Raw genomic sequence first — 18350 nt, forward strand, 5'->3', positions numbered from 1 at the left:
TGGGATTGTCCTTCATATAATCCATCTGCCATTGAAACACAACAAAATAATGCACAGCACCACAGCATTTCATTCTCACTGGTCTTGGTACATTTTTTCCCCCCTCTCCTTGCTGAGAGCTGAAAAAGCCAAGATTTGCATCCTGCCAAATCTATATATTGACATACTCTCTTTTAAGTAAAATATTTTGAATAGACTTCTGCCCACATTACCACAATTTCTAAAAATAAATATTGAACAATAGCTAAAGCTCACTTTCCAGGCACAGAGCACTGTGAATTGCAAGTAGGTACTTAAGTACATTCTTTTCAAAATATTATAGACATTCCCTTAACAAGGAGTTATAAATGCATGAATAAACTATTCAGTTCCCCTGACTTGCCTCAATACTTAAATGCTTGCAAAGATATCTCTACAAAAAAAAAGAATTGTCCTACTAAAACACAAGCAAAAAAAAAAAAGAGAATTTATTTGTTTAAAAAATTATTTAAAAGATCTTGAAAAAACAGATGTGCAACAATATTCTGCAGTGAAAAGTATAAATATAAGACAGTTTTTGTGTCTGTAAGTGAATGTATCCTCATTCATAAAACATATGTATTATGTTTTAGTAAAATGTATTAGTTTTGTGCTGCCACTCAAAGCTCAGTTAAAATTGTCAAATGAAATGATGTTTAAGTGTTATGAAAAGACAAAGTGCTACCTGAAGAAGGAAATGTTCCTGTGAAGTGTAACTAACAGTCTGGAGGGTCTCAAGTATTAAGTACTTGCCCTCAGGGTTGGATCAGCAAAGCTAAAACTTCAGGAAAGCCTGCTTAAACCCACACTAGTCCATCATGAAATTGTTGTTAAGAGTGTGAGGCTTTAAGAGTTAGAGCATTACGTGCCTGTCAAAGTGCATTAAGCAATATTAGAAATAGAGCAGTTTAAAGCTGTTTTGGGGCTGGAAGTGTCCCTGTCTTTGGCTGATAGCAGTGGAGGAGCTGATGCAGCAGAACTGTCGATACTTTTGCCACATCACTATCAAATAACTCGGTTTCAATAATACCAGGTCTGTCTGAACTCGCACAGATTCTCCTGTTACTACAACAACAGCAAGGAAAAAAAAAACAACAACAAAACAAACTCGCAGTTAAACGTTCCATCAGCAGGGATGAAATATTACACACACACAGAAAATAATAATTTGTTGTGTCTGTTGAATCCTGAACTTCACCTTGCTGGGACACGGCAGCCACTGTAATGAAGCCCCTAGGGAGTACAAAGATAGAGATAATTGCAGCTTTGTCTCGCTGCACATCAACCTGACTAACTTCTGTTAGGAAGTTCAAACACCATTTCACAAATTAATTCGAGATTTTTATTTTTAGTGAAAAACAAACAAAAAACCCACGCGGCACTTATGGGGAAGGTGCTCAGAAATGAACAATTTGCTGGAGTTGTAAGAACAAAGAACATTCCTCCTGGAGGAAAGAAAAAAAAAGTTGTTACTATGAGGCTTCTCCAGTACAAACACTCCAGGAAAAATGAGCTGAAATTCTGTCCTGACCTGGAAAGATTCATTTTATTTGTGACACCGGGAGATGACACACCGGTGGTGTGTGACACACAGATCCATGACTGACACTTTCTGTTCAGACTGGCTTCCAAGGAAAATAATAATAGTTTTGAGGAAACAAGAGCTATGAAAGAACAGCATGTATCCTACATTCTTCCCTTCAGAAAGAACTGAGTACCAAGGAAAATATCAAGACAGCAGAAGAGTTTGAAATGTAACGTGTAATTTTTAGTGCTTGTCTCTGTGCATCACACTTAGCAAAGCAGGAAAATACTGATTTTCAGTAAAGCTGAAAGAGGTAATCTAGTGTAACTAATATTCTAATTACAGAATCATGTCTCTTAGGCCAGGATTCCCCTTCACAGAAACATGAACAAACAGCAATGCAACAAAATCCTATCAATTCCTGCTTTACAAAGTTAAGATCTGTTTATTCACGAAAATTCAAACCTAGGAGTCAGTGAAGAATTTAGGGTTTAAGCCAGAACCATCAGGGCTCTAAACTACTTCCATGAACACAGGCATTCAAAACAAATAATGAAGAGGTGAATTTGTAGTTCTACATTTTTGGATTATTAAAAATCTTTTCTAGATCTAATGATATATGGAATATCCTGCCAATACATCCCCTCCATTCTGTCAGTGCACTGCTGCAAAGAAATTCACTATGACAAAAAGAAGGTTCTCATCTTGCCAGCTCAAGAGAAAAGAAATAAAAATCAAAATATTACCAACATGGAGTGACAGACAAACACAGTGCAAGTGTGATTGTTATAAATGAAAACTGGGACACAGCAAATCTCACAATTCCTGAGCACACCAGACTATTTTTACTTTATGTTGTGTTCCAGCAGGAGCAAGGCTCTACACCAGTAGTGAGTGCTTAGTACAGTGTATACATGTTTTATATATAAAATGCAAAATGAGAAGGAAAATTGTCTTTTAAAGCCCCATGAGTACAGTTTTAACATTCTTCTTCCCAAAAAGAAAGTGTTGAGCAAAATGTTTTCCTAAAAAAGCTCAAAGGCATCTCACTGATAGACCAATCAGAAAAAGCAAAAGCCAACATCCACACTCCTGGTGTCCCTCACTTCCCAGGGACAAAAGAGCAAAGGAGAGCAGCACCAAGACAGGTCAGTGGCAGGAGATGGGAGAGGGGAAGGAAAATAACAGCAGGACTTTAACCCAGGCTTACAAACCAATTCATGGCATCCATTTCTTCTTTACACTCTGTATTATGTCTGCATTTCTAAGATGCACAGGAGGTGATGTACAAGGAGATGAAGACAAAGCACAAGCTTCTGTATCAGTTTATTTCCACGTGAAATGTCATCCTCTCATTAAAAGTTCATACTGTACATCCTTCCATAACTCTATCACAGCCAGATTCTGCATGTCAATTATCAAAAAGTTCCATTCAGCCCCGGTTTTTGATGCTTTAAAATTCCTGGTAAAATTGGAATTAAGTCCCAGCCCGACAATCTTGCAGCAAGAACACCACATCAGAGAAAGAGTCTCACTGTTTACACAGACAACCAACCCACCTGCCACTTGACAAGGAGACACAACCTGCCTCAGACAGGTACTAATCTCAGTTTCTGCCAAAAGCACCTTCATAAAACCACAACCCCTATTTTCAAGGCAAGGTGTTTTCCCCCAATGTAGAGCAAAACTTACCCTCAGTATAAGAAACTATTAATAGAGAACTAGTACAGCAAGGCACAATCAGAAATTAGATTAATACAGTACTGATGATGCCAAAACATTCAGCACATTCTTGGCCTTTCCACTTTGCATGCAATTTCTTGCTGTTGACAAAGTTATCTCAGTGAATTCCAAAGGTGAATCTTATTCCACTTCAAGTCTCCATGAGCCTGCATGAAAAAGCATTCAATCATCATACTGGCTATAGTTAGCAGGCACTTAATAGATTTAAAAGCAGTGAATGCTTTATGAGAAAGAATTATAATTGTAAATTGCATTCCCTCTCCCAATAGTTTGTATGTCTTCTTTAACACTGCTCATCTATTTCAGTAATAAGAGGGACATAGTATCTATATCAATGCATAAACAAACAAAAAAAGAAAAACAAAAGAATGAAAGCACATAAACAGCAAACCATCATGGGAAATAAATGTGCAAGCTTTTACCAAGTCTGGAGACTCTGAGTACATAATATTTAAATGAAGAGGATTTCCGTTTTAAAGCAAAACTATTTTTTATCTTCACTGTTCTGCAAATACACGTTGATACACAACCAGGAATAAAGTTATATAAGTGATAAAGAAGAGACATCATGTACCAAGTGTCCTAAGTGCTCTCTCCTTCCTGTTAAGCCTGAGAAACACAAGACTGAGATAATCCCGGAACACTGGACAGGCTGATTAGATACACAGATTATATCTGTGATTTATGAACTTTTACTGGTGCTAACAACATATTTCACAAGTAGGCAAGTGAAAGCCAGGAAAGTACTGCTAAAAGACAGCCTATGTACCATTTGTGCACAATTAACAAATTATTCTGGATAAGACATTTCCTTGAAGACAACTTCCTTGCCTCCCAAACAAAGAGTATCCGAATGTTGGCAGGAGTTCAGAAAGTGACTCTGCAGACACTCAAGGTTTTGGCAGAAAAATGACTGAAGGACAATGGATTACATGAGGCTCACAAGTTGTCAAACATCCCATGTACACAAACTGGCTACAGTTGCTTCTGGAGTGACCTTCAGCCAGGGTTGCAGCAGCAACTCAGATCCCCAAAATTGGTATGACCTTCTGGACACATCTGAGTCACTGGAGCCTTGACCAAATCCACGTGTCCTAAACCTGCACGTGCTGCTGAGCCACCCCTGAGCCTCCACTGGCCCTGCACAGCCAAACCTTCAGCATCTTCCCACACAGAGCAAATGTTCCAACACAGGCTCCAGTCTCAGCCTCCAGAACCCTGGCACAGCCAGGCTGCCACAGGGAAGGATTGTCTCCACTGCTGTACCTTGAGCATCATTGTGGGGTTTTACTAATGCAAAGTGCTTTAGTCAGAACAAATCTAGGCAGGACTGTTACTCTCGAGCTGGGAGCAAGACTGGGTATCATAAACCATCTAATTCACATTATTGCTCCACCACCAGTGCTGCAGCCAGGCACTAGCTGGTAAACACTGGAACAGAATGGAAAATCTAACATCCACTTGTTGAGGCAAATATCACCTCTCAGCATTTGCATAGCCCCAAACCAACCTGAGGCAGAAGTATCAGTTGTTAAAATTTCAGAATTTTCCCCTTTTCACAGATGTGTTTGAAGCCATCAAAGCCTTTGACTGAGGAAGGTGCCTCCATACTCCTGTTCCAGAGTGGTTTAGTGTTTTTAAGGCTAAATGAGGTAACTCACTGCCACCAAGTAAAAATCAATTACTACTTCAGCCAGAAAAAACCTCAGTGCATTCACAGTGCCACACTGTATGATGGGTTTCTCCTTTGTCATGCTGTATTTGGAGTGCACATATGGATTTTTATTTACCATTATGGCTAAATTTTAATCGGAGGATTTCTACACAGAATTTCTCAGCAGTCAGAGAAAAAAAATCAGAGCTTTACCTCTACATTTAGCAAGCACATCTTCATCTGGAGATGAAAAAAAGGTTCCTCAGAAAGAGCCTTGTTTTAAGATGCATCACATAATGGCACAGTGATACTTTCAACCCCAGCAGTATTTGCTACTACAGTGCAAATATACCAGGAGACAACATTAAATAACCAAGGTATTTTTAACCAAGGAAAGGAGAGTTATAGAGAGTTAGTTTCCAGTAACAGGCAAGATCATAACACAGGGATATTTTAAGACGGTCAGCATGGGCTGTCTCTGGAACAAAATTGCAAACATTTTGTTTTGACTTCTGCAGTTTATTTATTACACTCAAGTAGCAACAGAGTCAATTTTTGTGACAAAACACCAAATAAAGATTTGAGAACGATTTGAGGAGGGAGGGGGGATAAGTTAGGGAAAACACTTTATGTGCTTTTCCAAGTTTCACAATCCAGCTTTCCAAGGCCAGCTTTTCTTTGGGAACAAACTGGGAGCAGCTGTCCATGCTGAAGCAAGGTCAGCTTTGTCTCTCCCTGCCTCCCACCTGGACCACCAAGGCACTGCCTCATTCCTGACCTTCAGCAGTGGAAGATTCTTTGGTGGGCTGACTAAGAGACAGAGGTATGGAAAACCAAATGTTAATGTAGAGAGAACAGGGAGGAGGAAAAACTTGTGCATGTTTTACACTGTAGCCTATTGTCCAAAGTTTATAATGGTAACTGCCACTATAGGAAGGCCACAAGTCAAAAGTAATCCACAAAGCTTCCCCAAAATTTCTTTCAGGCCCCCTTCCAGCTTTTGTGCATTTGCTCTCACAGTCCTATCCAACATTCCCTCCAAACCTTTTTGGAAAATTCAAAACTACTAAGGCTTGTATATACAAAGTCCAGTGCCTCAAAAGTGCAAGCTACAGAAATTGGTCCATAATCACTGAAGGGTTTTTTGATCATTCACACAAGAAGTTTTGCTTTAATAACTCAAACTCTCTGAAAACCTCAAGCACAAAACAGAACCTCTCCCTCACCTTCTCTGAACCATATGATCTCTTTAATTACCTCTTCTGGAATTCTGGACTCATTCAGCTGAAATAAAGCTTCAGCAACAGCACTGTTAGGAAGAGCACTGTCTGGGGAAGGGAACAGAAGTTCTGATCCTCAGAGGGTGTAACTCACTACCCAAAGAACAGCTTCCACAGAATTCACCAATGAGCCAGAGAAAAAGCTGCTACAGATTCAGAAATGCCCTGGTCATCCAGGGGTAAAGGTGTATGTTCTAGTTCCACAATGTCCTCATTATCAGAGGTCATCTGATACTACAAAACAAAGCATCTCTTCAGTTAAACTTCTCTGGGATTTGAGGTTAGCAATAAAATCTAGAAATTTGCATTGCTGTAGTGCAAGTATAAAATGTGGTTTATCTCATCAGGGAAGGGAAGTTCCATATTCTTTCATTTCAGATTCCCCTGTTCAGGAACACCCTTAACCAATGCTGGATAGAATTGTTTTAAACACAAGAGTTATCCAAGCTTCAAACTGGGAGTGCTTTGTCATCTAAACCTTCAACCAATTGTTAAGTCTGGGAGGAGAAACAGATTTGTGCAGCTACAGGTCCTGGAACCAGAGTTCTTTGGCCACATGATCTTCATGAAAAAAAAACTAAAATACACAGAAATCAAACCTGTACTTGCTTCCCCTTTTCTTACCCTGGGTAAGGGCAAAAGAGAAAGAAAAACATCTCTCGATATCTTAAACTTACAAAACAAGAGAGGTTCCCAGGAAAAATCTCTGGGACCACAGAAGTGGTAGTTGTTGTCAACATCCAAGGCTGAGAGTGCAACAATCCAGGCTGACCCCAGCCTGAGACAGATCACTGTTCAGACACTGGCCTTGCTCTCAGGCCACAGCCCCCAGAGTCAGAGTCCCTGGGAAATGTGCAATCCTGAGCTCAGTGCTCAGAGTTTTTCAGGTGGCCAGAGTGTGATACCCCTCCCTGCTTGCTGGTATCAAAAAGCAGAGAAGAAAGCATCCATCATTCCCTGGCTGTGCTGAACTCAGTGGAAGAGAGATCCCTCAGAGCTGGGAGAAGGCAGAGGGCTGAACAACAGAGCAAGCTGGCAATGCTGGGCCTTTAATGAGCTTCCCCAAGTCACAGCGATAGGTATCTGCTGCTACTGAAATTAGAAGGCCAAAGTATAGATTACCACAAGCATTATCTCACAGCAGGCATCTGCAGAGTCCAGAACTTCCTGAAGAACTGGCAGAATCACTGTGGACGAGAGACATGCAGAATTTCAAGGCAAGTCTGTACAGAACACACTCAGTCTGACACAGAGGTCACCTAAGTACAAGCTCTGATGTAGGTCCAGGGGCTGGACTCGTTCGTTTTCATGAAAGGACACCTCAGGGATGATAAAAAAAAGTGATAATAATCTTGTAGAAGCAAGGCCACAATGCAGAAGAATTCTGAATTACTTCATGACTGCCAGAGAATTTCTGCATGCAGAGCTGAAGAGCTTGGAGCATCCAGCCAATGAAGCATCACCATAAGCACTTTGCTGGGAATACATCCCTTCAAAAGAGATTATCGGGATAAAATACTCCCTGGTTTCTCCTAAAATATTTGCGAGGTCTTTGGTGTTGAATAAGAGCAAACCAGCAGGATCTCAAAACAAAGTAAATCTACATCTAAAAGAAAGCATAAACATGTCTCAGACAAGAGACCTACAGAGTGGAAAGAGGAATCTTTGAGTGTCATGAGAGTCACCCCTCTTAGTTCTTCCCTTGGCAAACAGATAACATTACTCATTTTACAGATGGAGTCATAAGAGACTCTCAAAAAGAGAAATATTTAGATTTTGTTCTTTCCATCAACAAAATCTCTAAGCACTCTGGAAAACAAGTATTTTCTAATTTGTAAAACAGGAGTAGCAGCTGTTTGTTTCTTTGAAAAGTTGCTGTTGGCCCATGATACTTCAGTTGCTTTCTGTGTTTTCAAAATAATTGCCCCTCTCAACAAAGCCCTGGAGCAGAGAAGTCTCATCTCCTCTTTGATGCAGTTCCAAACCCTCTGTTCCAGGAGAACAATTCCATGCTCTCTGACTGAGTACACACTACCTGACTTTTCCAAAACACAATGTTCCATCCATTTAAGACAATTTCGTCTGGACATCAGTTTGAGATAACAGGAAAAGCATATCCATCATCAGCTGCCATGTTCCCCTTGTCATGGCATTTTCTTTTGAGCATGAAGCAACCTGTGCAGAGAAGAGGAATTCCTGTATTACAGATGCTGACAGTCCCAGGCTCTAATAGTTGTATACAAGCCCCTGCAGTCACCAGGCTGTTCCCAATTGTGCCCCAGCACAGCCCACCTGAATACCTGGAATATCACAGCAGATCCCCATCACTTCAATACTCTAAAGAGAATGTTCCTCAGTACTGCCAACTTACAGGGTGTTATCCCAAACAAGTTCCAAAGGCAGCACCACCAAAGGCAGAAATACCATGCTCAGGCCATCCAGCTTCATTTGACCCAAAAAAAAGGGGAGTTTTCCTGAATTTTAGGAAGCTTAAAGCAGCCCAGCTCTCAGGAGACGTGCACTTCCAAGACCAGAGATCCATTCCAGCCAATTTAGAGTCCAAACAGAATAAATATGAAACAGGATAGAGCTTCACCACTACAGCAGGTGGTCCAAAATTTCCACTCTAAATTCTGGGGAACGGTGGGGAAGCAGGCAGGAACCAGTCAAACTGGAACAAGACAGTTTTAAACGTCATGCTACATTAAGCTCAAGCTGTGAAATTTTCATCTTCCAGTGAAACAAGTGGCTCTGCCATCTCCAGTACAAATCCTACTCGTCGCTTTTCCCGTGGCAGAAAAAAAATCGAGGACATTCCGTGATGGGCAGCAAGTTTTGCAGTGTCTGACCTTACACTACAGCATTTAAACCTCAGCTGAGATGCAGCCTCTCCTTTCCCTGGTTCTGCATTATCACAAGTCCAAACTCCCCAGGTTATTTCTGACATGGTCAAGGGAGCTGCAAAGTGACAGATCCTGCACAGCAGCGCTTCCACAGCCTGGCTCCCTGCAGGAGGCCAAGGGGAAGCGGATGGGGAAATGAAACGTTCCCCACTTTCTTGACACCAGCCCTGGTGATCACTGCATCCTCCTCTGCTTTCAAAGGGCACCATGTTCAAGTAGAATGTGCTCGAAAATATTGATTTAGAGCAGATGTAGTTTAAAGAGAGTTTACAAGGAAAGTATTTTTGATCTTTTTTTTTATCCTCTGAAGGGAGAGCACAAAAACAAAAAACAACATTAAGTCATAAAAAAATAATTGTTGTAGACCTCAGCAATTTTTAATTCCCCTTCCTTCACTAAACATCTGGGTTTTGTTAGAAAACACTATAAAATGATTTTCCAAAACCTCTGACATGCATTCTACTCAACAGGACCCAAAAGCTCAGGAGGCAGCTTCAAAACCAAGTAAAGGCTGTTCTTTATTCAGCCCTACCAGTGAAATTGGTGTAACCATTTTCTCCTGCCTAACCATTCCCTGCTATTTGCAGGGCACAGGGGTAGGGAGTTAACATGTTAAGATGATGCTCATTTAATAGAAGAAAAGGACATTACACCAAGGAAACTATTATTCAAGCAGACCCAGTCTGATGAGCCAATAAAAAGCTGCCTCTGCACAAGCCAGGGCTCTCAAGACACCTATGTGATTAAGTTACTTCAGAACAAATTAGTGCTCCATGAAGTGATCAGACCATAAATAAGCCCAACAGGAAAGAGAGAAGCCACTGTCAGATACAGCATCCACCTGACAGCAGCTGAGCTCTACAGCTCTCATTCAGAATGAACACCAAAAAGCTGTCAGTGCCAAAAGGATTTGTGGCCTTTTTACTCCCAATTCAAAGTACGTCAAAGCAGATGCAATATCTACAGTAGATAACTAATCACAAGACTCCTATACTTTCATTTTCTCTCGTCACTCAAAGCACAAATTGCAGCTCTCTCCCCGACCTAATAATTATTCGTATGGCTGTGTTTTGTTCTTCTCCAGCAGCAGCAGGAAACTTGATTAGAGCTGCAGGAACCCAGCCAGTGACTATCCAAGCTGCTGTTGTGATAGCACAAAGCAGAAGCCAACTCGGCAGGTAATTGGACTTGGAAGTCAGAGAGATCTTCCTCAGTCAGCTTGAAATAGTTATTACATGGGACAGAAAATAGGCTGCCTTTATCTACCACAGGTTACCAAAGGAAAACTTTGACCCTAAGAAAGACAAACATAATAAATACCAAGACACACCACCATAGAAAGGTATTAAATGTGGGGTTTTTCAAGTGTTCAACAACTCAAAAGGCATTTGGAATCTTTTCTGGAGTCACTATTTATACATGCAATCACTCAGGAAAGCACAGCATTCCCTTGTTAAAAAGGAATACTTCCAATGCTCAGCAGTTATATTCTCTTGCCCACTGAATACTTTGGAAAGTCTCAATTACCATCCACACTGTAACAAGGAAATTCAGTCATGTTTCCAGAGTAATCCTAGGGAATCCTGGAGGGCTACAGCAGGTAGCAATTGTTGACAGCAGGTCAACAATTCCTGCTTCCTAATGCCATACTTCAGGTAATTCAAATGTACATGAAGCCCCTTCATTTCTCTAAACTTCACACCCATGGGAAGAATTCTGAAGCATCAGAAGCCAATAGAGAAATCTAAATGCTTGCAGAGCCAAAGTCACAGGGGATTCCAAGATCAGAGTTTCCAGTAACACCAGTGAGCTCAGTGTTAATGCCAGCTGCCAGCACCCCTCTCATATGGGAGTTCCACAAAGAATCCCAACTAACAACATCCAGCAAGAAGCCAGGGATGGTCATGGAGAGGAGCAATGAGGAGTGAAGCTTTACCTGTGCTTGTACAGGACAAAGTGTTAACTGAGTGATCCACTGAATCAAGAGACTCCATGTGGACTGGAACAGGAACATCCATGCTTTGCAGAAATTGGGATCATACAGATTTATTTTGACAGCATATTATTGACCTGCTTAAGATCTGTAAGAAAAGATCTGTCCCCAAATATCACTCCAGTGATATTAAGCTAGTTTTGTTTTCAGTCAGGCACCTCTTTCCTTGTTAGACTCAAATATCACAAACCAAAAAAAAAAATGTCACAAACCCCCAAAATACAAAAAAACCTTATCAAAACTTCCTCTATTCCTCCCAAAACCCAGTGAAGTCCAGTTCAGCATCCCATCATTCACAGGTGATTATTCCAAAGACAACCTTTTATCCCACTCTCACCTAAAGTTCAGCACTTACTAGAGAATTTCTGCCCAAGAAAACCCTGTGATCATTTCAGACACCAGCAGACACTGACTGGAGTTTCATAGCATTAAACATTGTGCATGAAAACAACAGTTAACACAACTCAACTAAATGAAATGAACATTACAACTGACTTCTGACTTTGTTAAACAGCTCCAGCAGCTTGAAAATAAAAATTACCAACCCTACCTATGTTATGAAGAGCCAACAGTGAACTTGCACCTAGGAGTTTGGTAGTCAGAGAAAGGTTTTCCCAAATGCTGTTATTGTGACTGATAAACCTTCCTCTTCATCACGAGACCCAGGTCAAGAGGCAAGGAATGTTCTCTCCTGTGATGTGATGATTTTGAAAGATTTTGAACTCTCTAATTCAGCAAAGGGGACTATTAAAATTTTGAGAAATATCCATATTCAGGTAGAGAAAACTCTACCCCAGGCATGTCCACAAAGACAAGCTTAGGACAGCAGGAGAGTTTTAAGCTCTTTCTTGCAGTCAAACCAATTTGGACAATGCTGGAAAAAGTCCATCTCAAATGGTCTGATTTTTGTCAAATAGGGGATGCCACACAATTTACTGAATGGTGCCTAAGCACAGAGTTCATAAAATAGGTTTTAAAGTCCAGTGCATAATGTTGAAGAGATGCCTCTGTATTTTAACAATGACAACTCTGAAAAAAAACTTGAGACTTACTATTCTATGCACTACTTTTCTCCTAAATACACCCAAATACCCTCAGAAGGCCAAACATTTCTGGACTTTCTTCAGCACCTCAGAAGGCAGAGTGGCAAAAAACAAGTGCTCAGTGGAAAAAACAAAAGGCAGTGATTCATATGCAATTAGCTCAGCTAAATTTACTACTGAAGCCATTGCTACTCCAGCTGTCCTTGACACCTGCACAGCAGGGACAATGGAACATGACAAGCATCCTCTCACCATCTATTGCAGTGTTCAGGCTGACACACCAACTTGAAATTGGTGACAGCTACAGTTCTTGAGCTGCTGCATTAATGTAATCAGCACAAAACCAGCCATGCACCTTATTGAAGCCTCTGTTTGTCAGAGGTAAAACCAATGGAGGCAGGCAGGACTTCTGCTAAATCCACCACCCAAAAAGCAACAGGACTTGTTGCTCACAGATTTACAGTGACATAAGTAGAACAAAACAGAAATTTGGTACCTGAAAAGTTAAAATGAAGGATGTAAAGGGAGGAAACTTGTTAACATCCTAGGCAGCACAAGTTTCTGCTTGTTTATCCTTAAATACGAGTTAAGACTGAAAGACTGAGGGCACAACCAAACTTTTGAGGTCATGTTGCCCATTATTTTCTAAGAACTAAGCAGCTCACTCTATTAGCCTATGTTTCTGCAGTCATTTACACAAGTTACATGCAGAAACAATTCTCAGTAAAACAATTCAGGCTCTGGTGCCCAAGATGTGAGAAAAGCTGATGACAGCATCTTTAAAATGTAAGTGTCCTTTCTGTGCATGGGAAGAGCACTCACTGAGAGCCACTGCACCACTGTTCTGGCACACATCCACCAGCCCTGCCCCAGACAGCAGCACAAATACACTAAAGCTCTTTTCTAAGGGTTCAGAGAAAGTGCAAAATACACTCAACTTGACACATCTACCCAAATCCAACTGCTCAGAGGAAAGGCTTTAATGCCCCAGACCCTCTGCTATCTTTATAAGGGCACGAATTTGTACAGCACACATATTTTATCTGCACTACAATAACACCACAGATGAACATTAACCAGGTTCCTACTGGTGTCTGCCAGGTGTTTAAATATTTTGCAACTCAAATGCTGAAATACTATCTGCAGTCTAAATGCTTAAGATCATCCAGTGGGAAAATGTTTATATTTTCATCCACTATGTAAAACACTTTTTTCCCCCATTTGTTACATTTTAAGCAACAAACTAGAATTACCAACATATACTACAGGTCTGTTTTGAAGGCTGATTTCATCAGGAAGATTTAACTCACAAAAGCTTTCATTTTGGTAATAGAAACACTGAAAAATATTTACTCTAACTTTTAATCCAAAAGACTCCTTTATCTGCAGCAGGCAACACCTATACAATGTTCAAAGAGAACAAGCTCTGATGTTGTGTGTTTTGGTAAGTTTAGGCATATACTGTGTATGGTGTGCATTAGAAAAGAAAACAATTCCATATTCTTCTCTTGGTCCAAGTCAGACAACACATTTCTGAGCACAGTGTAGAGTCTCTCTCTGCCCCAAAAGATATTTCAGTGAGGTACATTTCACACAAACCATCTTCTTGTGTGAGTGCCACCATGTAACTCAGTTTAGCAGAAACTCTACAAACTTCTTGCTTCTAAGAAAAGGCTTTGTCAAGAGAGGTAGGAAGACCTTTTGCAGCCTGAAGTACATTCAACCATCAGAATTCTGACGTGGACACTCCTATACATTAATATGTTACTATGTTAATATATTACCTTTGCTGCTTTTCCTCCTTCACCTACACTAAACTTCAGGCAAAAATTTGTCTGAAAAAAATCTGCCCTTCATTTTTCAGAAAAATGAAAGGCCCAAAGGGATCAGAACATTTTTTTATAGCATGTCAGTTATCTTCCTGAAGAGGAAAGAAATATCACTCCAATGAGAAAGAAACTAAAATACTTCCCATGTTTTTATTTCCTGTGTAATCCATGGCTCAGATAAAACAGTCAGCACTGACAGCCAGCTTTCTGACCAGGGCAGGAAGGTCAGATTATCTCATACCCGAGTTTACAGACTATTTTAAACAGGTAACTGGATTAAAGCTATACACCCCAGAAAGCAAATCCACTGCAGCCTCTCCATTACAACAAAAGTATCCTACAAGCACAGAATAAACTGGCAGCAAGGAAAATCAGCAGCAATACCTGAGCTGTTCTCCACACAGGATGATCCAAAACCAGGATTTGCTCAGGGTCACATACCTTTGATGCTTGAGGAGTAGAGATGACATGAACAGTGCTGGGTTTAACGCCACTTGCCTTCGATCGCTTACAAAGGGCAAATCTGCTTTTCCTGCGCCCCCTGTCTCCATTAGGGAGGGATCCATTATATCTGGAAATAAAGGAAAAAAAGTTTAGCATAAAACAGTCCCAGTTTGGAATCCAGCTAAGGAGAGAGAGGTAATTTGGCCACAAGAGAGTTTGGTATCACCAAATGCATGGGGGAAAACAAAAAGAAGTAACAATCAGGCTAAGTTTTGCTTCCTGAATTGAGCATTCAAACATTCTTTACCTATCAATGGTTGAAATTTTATTCTCATTTACAATTTACAAATGAAATGCTCAGTTTTTCAGCCACAGAAACACCTGTTCACATCTAGAATCAAAGGAATTTAGAAGAACAAACTTTACAACTTCATTTTAATTTCAGAGTATGAGGAGTTCTAAAATGTTTTTACCCTACCACCTGTCTGCCCACATCTCATGCAGGAATGAAGAACAGGGGCAATATGGAAAACCAAAATAATTTAGGGGCAAGTAAAATTATGTGAAAAGGAATTTTACTCACATAGAATGCTTTGCTAGTTGTGTCTCCCCCTATTTTTAAAAAAAACTTTAATCCTAAAGGCTTCATCTATTATTAAGGAAAGGGGATCCAAGTCTTTTTAATTTATGTGAAGCCTCACTAATGACTTTCTTTATCAGGTATAACACAGGAGCCCTCGACAGTTCTTTCATCTCTCCCTGAGGACACAGACCCAATGGATTAATCATTCAGAGAAGTCTGAAGCCTCAAGGGAACAGAGCTCCTTCCCCAGGGAAGGGATCAACTGGAAATTTTTTTGCAGTGCACAAGCATAGAATTCACCATCACCTCATCCCCAAGACAGGTCAGGTAGAGACTTTTCACCACCATTCCTGCCAGCTCTCAGCTGGAAGAGCTTTCAGGGCTTTACTGACTCTTCCATTCCTGATCCTCAGAGATTTCAGACTTTTGTCCAAGAAACTACAGATATTACTCCACTGATAAATCTCCTCTGTCCTACTGGTGAGGTCTGTTCTCTACTATCCCTCTCCTACAGTCTTTATGATTACAGGTTAATATTGCAGGCAGAAAAAGAATATGAAAAGGAAAGAGGCAGCAGTGCAGTAACCTGGAATATTTTTTTAAATTATTATTACATCCTGTATATATAACTATTTGTGTTACAGGAGAATGTACTTGGAGAGCCTCCTACCCTTCTAGGAATCCCAGAGGCAGGACTGCTGAATGACTGAGCACAAGCAAGAACAGATTTAAGATAAAAATTGTCTCAAATCTCACTGCTCTAGATTTAAAACGCAGACATTTAAAAAAATGGACATTTAATACACAATGCTAAAGCCACATAAAAAGTTGAGACTTCCAGCTGAACTTCTCCTCTCACTCCCATTTTCATAGGGAAGACCACTGTGTCTTTCTGGAATGTTAAAGGAGATTCCCAAACACAGCACAAAACCAACAGGAGTAAATCACTACTATTTCATGCCAGGCCTACTTGCACCTTGGAAATTTCTTATTAACTCTACTGCAGAGGAGTGCAGCCTGTGGATCCTCATCAGAAGAGATCAATCCCTAGAAAGCTACATCAAAATGTTCCACAGGCAGCTTAAATACCAGCCCTTAAAATAGAGTTATTTGATTCCCCACTTCAATCTCCCTGGGTATATGCACATGCTTTCTTTCAAAGACACTATTATCAGGAATATGCCAGCAAGTTTTAACTTGTTGAAGACAACATTCTTTCTACAAGTATTTTTATCTGGAAACCTAAAAAAGTAACAATTCCCTCAGAAATAATATATTACTACTATATATTACCATTGCTAGCTTTATATCCTGTAATTGATTTTTCTTATACTTGTGTAACTGTTAAACAGTAATGAATTAAAGTAGTTCCACTGGAAGTTAAAACCAGGCAATTGGGGTTTTATTGTTTGGGGTTTTTTTCCTCTCATTTTCAGAACACAGTTTTAACTGGGGAAGGCAAATCTATTTAATTTCAGGTCTCTGTGGGGTTTAATTACTGTTAAAATAGATAAATAAAGAAAAGTTCAAGGTTAAAAGACCTCTTGGAATCTTCAAATAGGAAGGAAATACAAGCAAAGTGAACATTGAACTCATTCATCCTGATTAGCACTGACAGATTTTCATGAAGGTTTTCCTTGTGCCCATTTTCACATTTCCTTTTCACAAAGGGCAGGAGGAATTGAGTGGTAGTTTTATGATTTGTTATGCTTCAATTATGGACCTGCAAGTTTGATTTTTGATCCAACAGCGGTAGAAATAGCTGGGACAATTCCTAGGGATACACACACGTTTTAGAAGGGGAAAAGAAAAGAGGGTGTGAGAAGTTGCCTCTTTCCACAGCCAGAAGAGGTGTTCATTTTTCCTAGGCCAGGTCTCTCAAGCTGTTCCACAGCTGGATTCAGCACCCAACAGGAGGAATAGCTGCCCACACCTTGCTGGGTCAGCTCTTCTAAGCACAGGCACCAGGAACTACAGCAAAACCTGCCCTGCCCTCTCCTCTCCATGGCTCTCAACTCCTGCACTGAGCAGTGTCTGGGCGAGCAACAAGTGCTTCCCTGCAAGCAGCAACAGGATGGGATCACACATGGAGAAGGGACAAGGACTGAGGATACAAATTCCCCGTCACCAAATGCTTCCTCTCACAAAGGAGAGCCATTTCCCTTCTCCTCTGTGCTCTTCCAAGAGCTCCAGGATCAGCTTAGTGACCACACAGCTTTCTGCTTCACAAAGCCAGTCTTACCAAAAGAACCCGCAGCTGCAACTCTCCTTCACCCCACCAAAAAGCTTGGAACAAACATTTCCAACTAATAAACAAACTAGGAAAAACCTCAATTTCACAGCGACAGAACAATCATTTCTGAGAGCACCCTGCCCACACACAGATCCATGGGGCACTCTGGAAGCTCCCCAGATGTTCATCAGACCAATACATGTGGAAGGAGCAGCCCTGTACTTTTTCCAAATGCTCAGTGACAGCAGAACTGGGACAAGCTGCATCATGAAACCTTCTGGGATAATTATCTCAGTTGATAGCACTATTCCTTGCAAATAAGGGAGTGGTGCTGGCATGGGCTATGGGCACCATAATTATCAAAGCCAGTTTCCTACAGATTTACATCAAACACTTGAAGAGTTTGGTATACAATGAGCTGCAAACTCCAATTAAGCTTTTCCCATGGCTGGGATATGTAATGAAAGCCTTTTCTCTGCCTGGATTCAGGGCTGTCTGGAGAGCAAGACCACACATGCTCTCTCCCACAGTCCACTGTGGCAAGTTCCTACTTTCTACAAGTCTTGTACTACTTGTACTACTACAAGGACTTGTCTACTTCAGAGATCAGCTTTGAACTGTTTGTCAGAAGGCTTGTTACACAAGCTTTTTTGGTTTATGGTTATTTTGGTTTTGTTTTTTAAAATAAATCCAACCTAGACAGTGGTGAAGAGTAAATGACAATTCTGTTATGTGGTACAAGAGCTCTAAATCTTGACCTGCAGCTTGGAAAGTTTGACTGTAACTCAAGGAAATCATCCTTTTATGGTATTTATGGAATTAAGGTATCTACTAGCTGACATTGAAGGTGCTGCATGTAGCTGACTTTTTTTACAATGCTATCAACATACAAGCCATCATAAACTTAAATACTTCTGCATACCTATGCAAACTATCTCCCAAAAGACTAAAACTGAACAACTCCTGATTTTCACCAGTAATATTTCCCCCAGACAAAAAAACACAAAAAAAAATTGTACTTTGCTTTCCTTGTCTATTACTAAGAGATCTACAGCACACCTCGTCGTTTTTGGATGAAAACTATCCCAAATGACAGACTTGG

General features: G+C 40.5%; 1 protein-coding gene across 2 annotated transcripts in view; it reads right to left on the reverse strand.

Moving 5' to 3' along the window:
* PELI2 (pellino E3 ubiquitin protein ligase family member 2) overlaps positions 1–18350 on the reverse strand; it is a 63016-nt gene that overhangs the window by 23873 nt on the left and 20793 nt on the right. The window contains exon 2 of one of the 2 annotated variants that reach the window (XM_086891978.1): positions 14430–14559. In XM_086891978.1, coding sequence (XP_086748104.1) covers positions 14430–14559 — 130 coding nt within the window. Of the gene's footprint in view, positions 1–14372; positions 14560–18350 lie in introns of both variants that reach the window. The other variant, XM_086891977.1, reaches the window with a different exon arrangement.

Source organism: Cyanistes caeruleus, chromosome 6 (genome assembly GCF_971803275.1).
Source record: "Cyanistes caeruleus chromosome 6, bCyaCae1.hap1.1, whole genome shotgun sequence".
Taxonomy (NCBI): Eukaryota; Metazoa; Chordata; class Aves; order Passeriformes; family Paridae; genus Cyanistes; species Cyanistes caeruleus.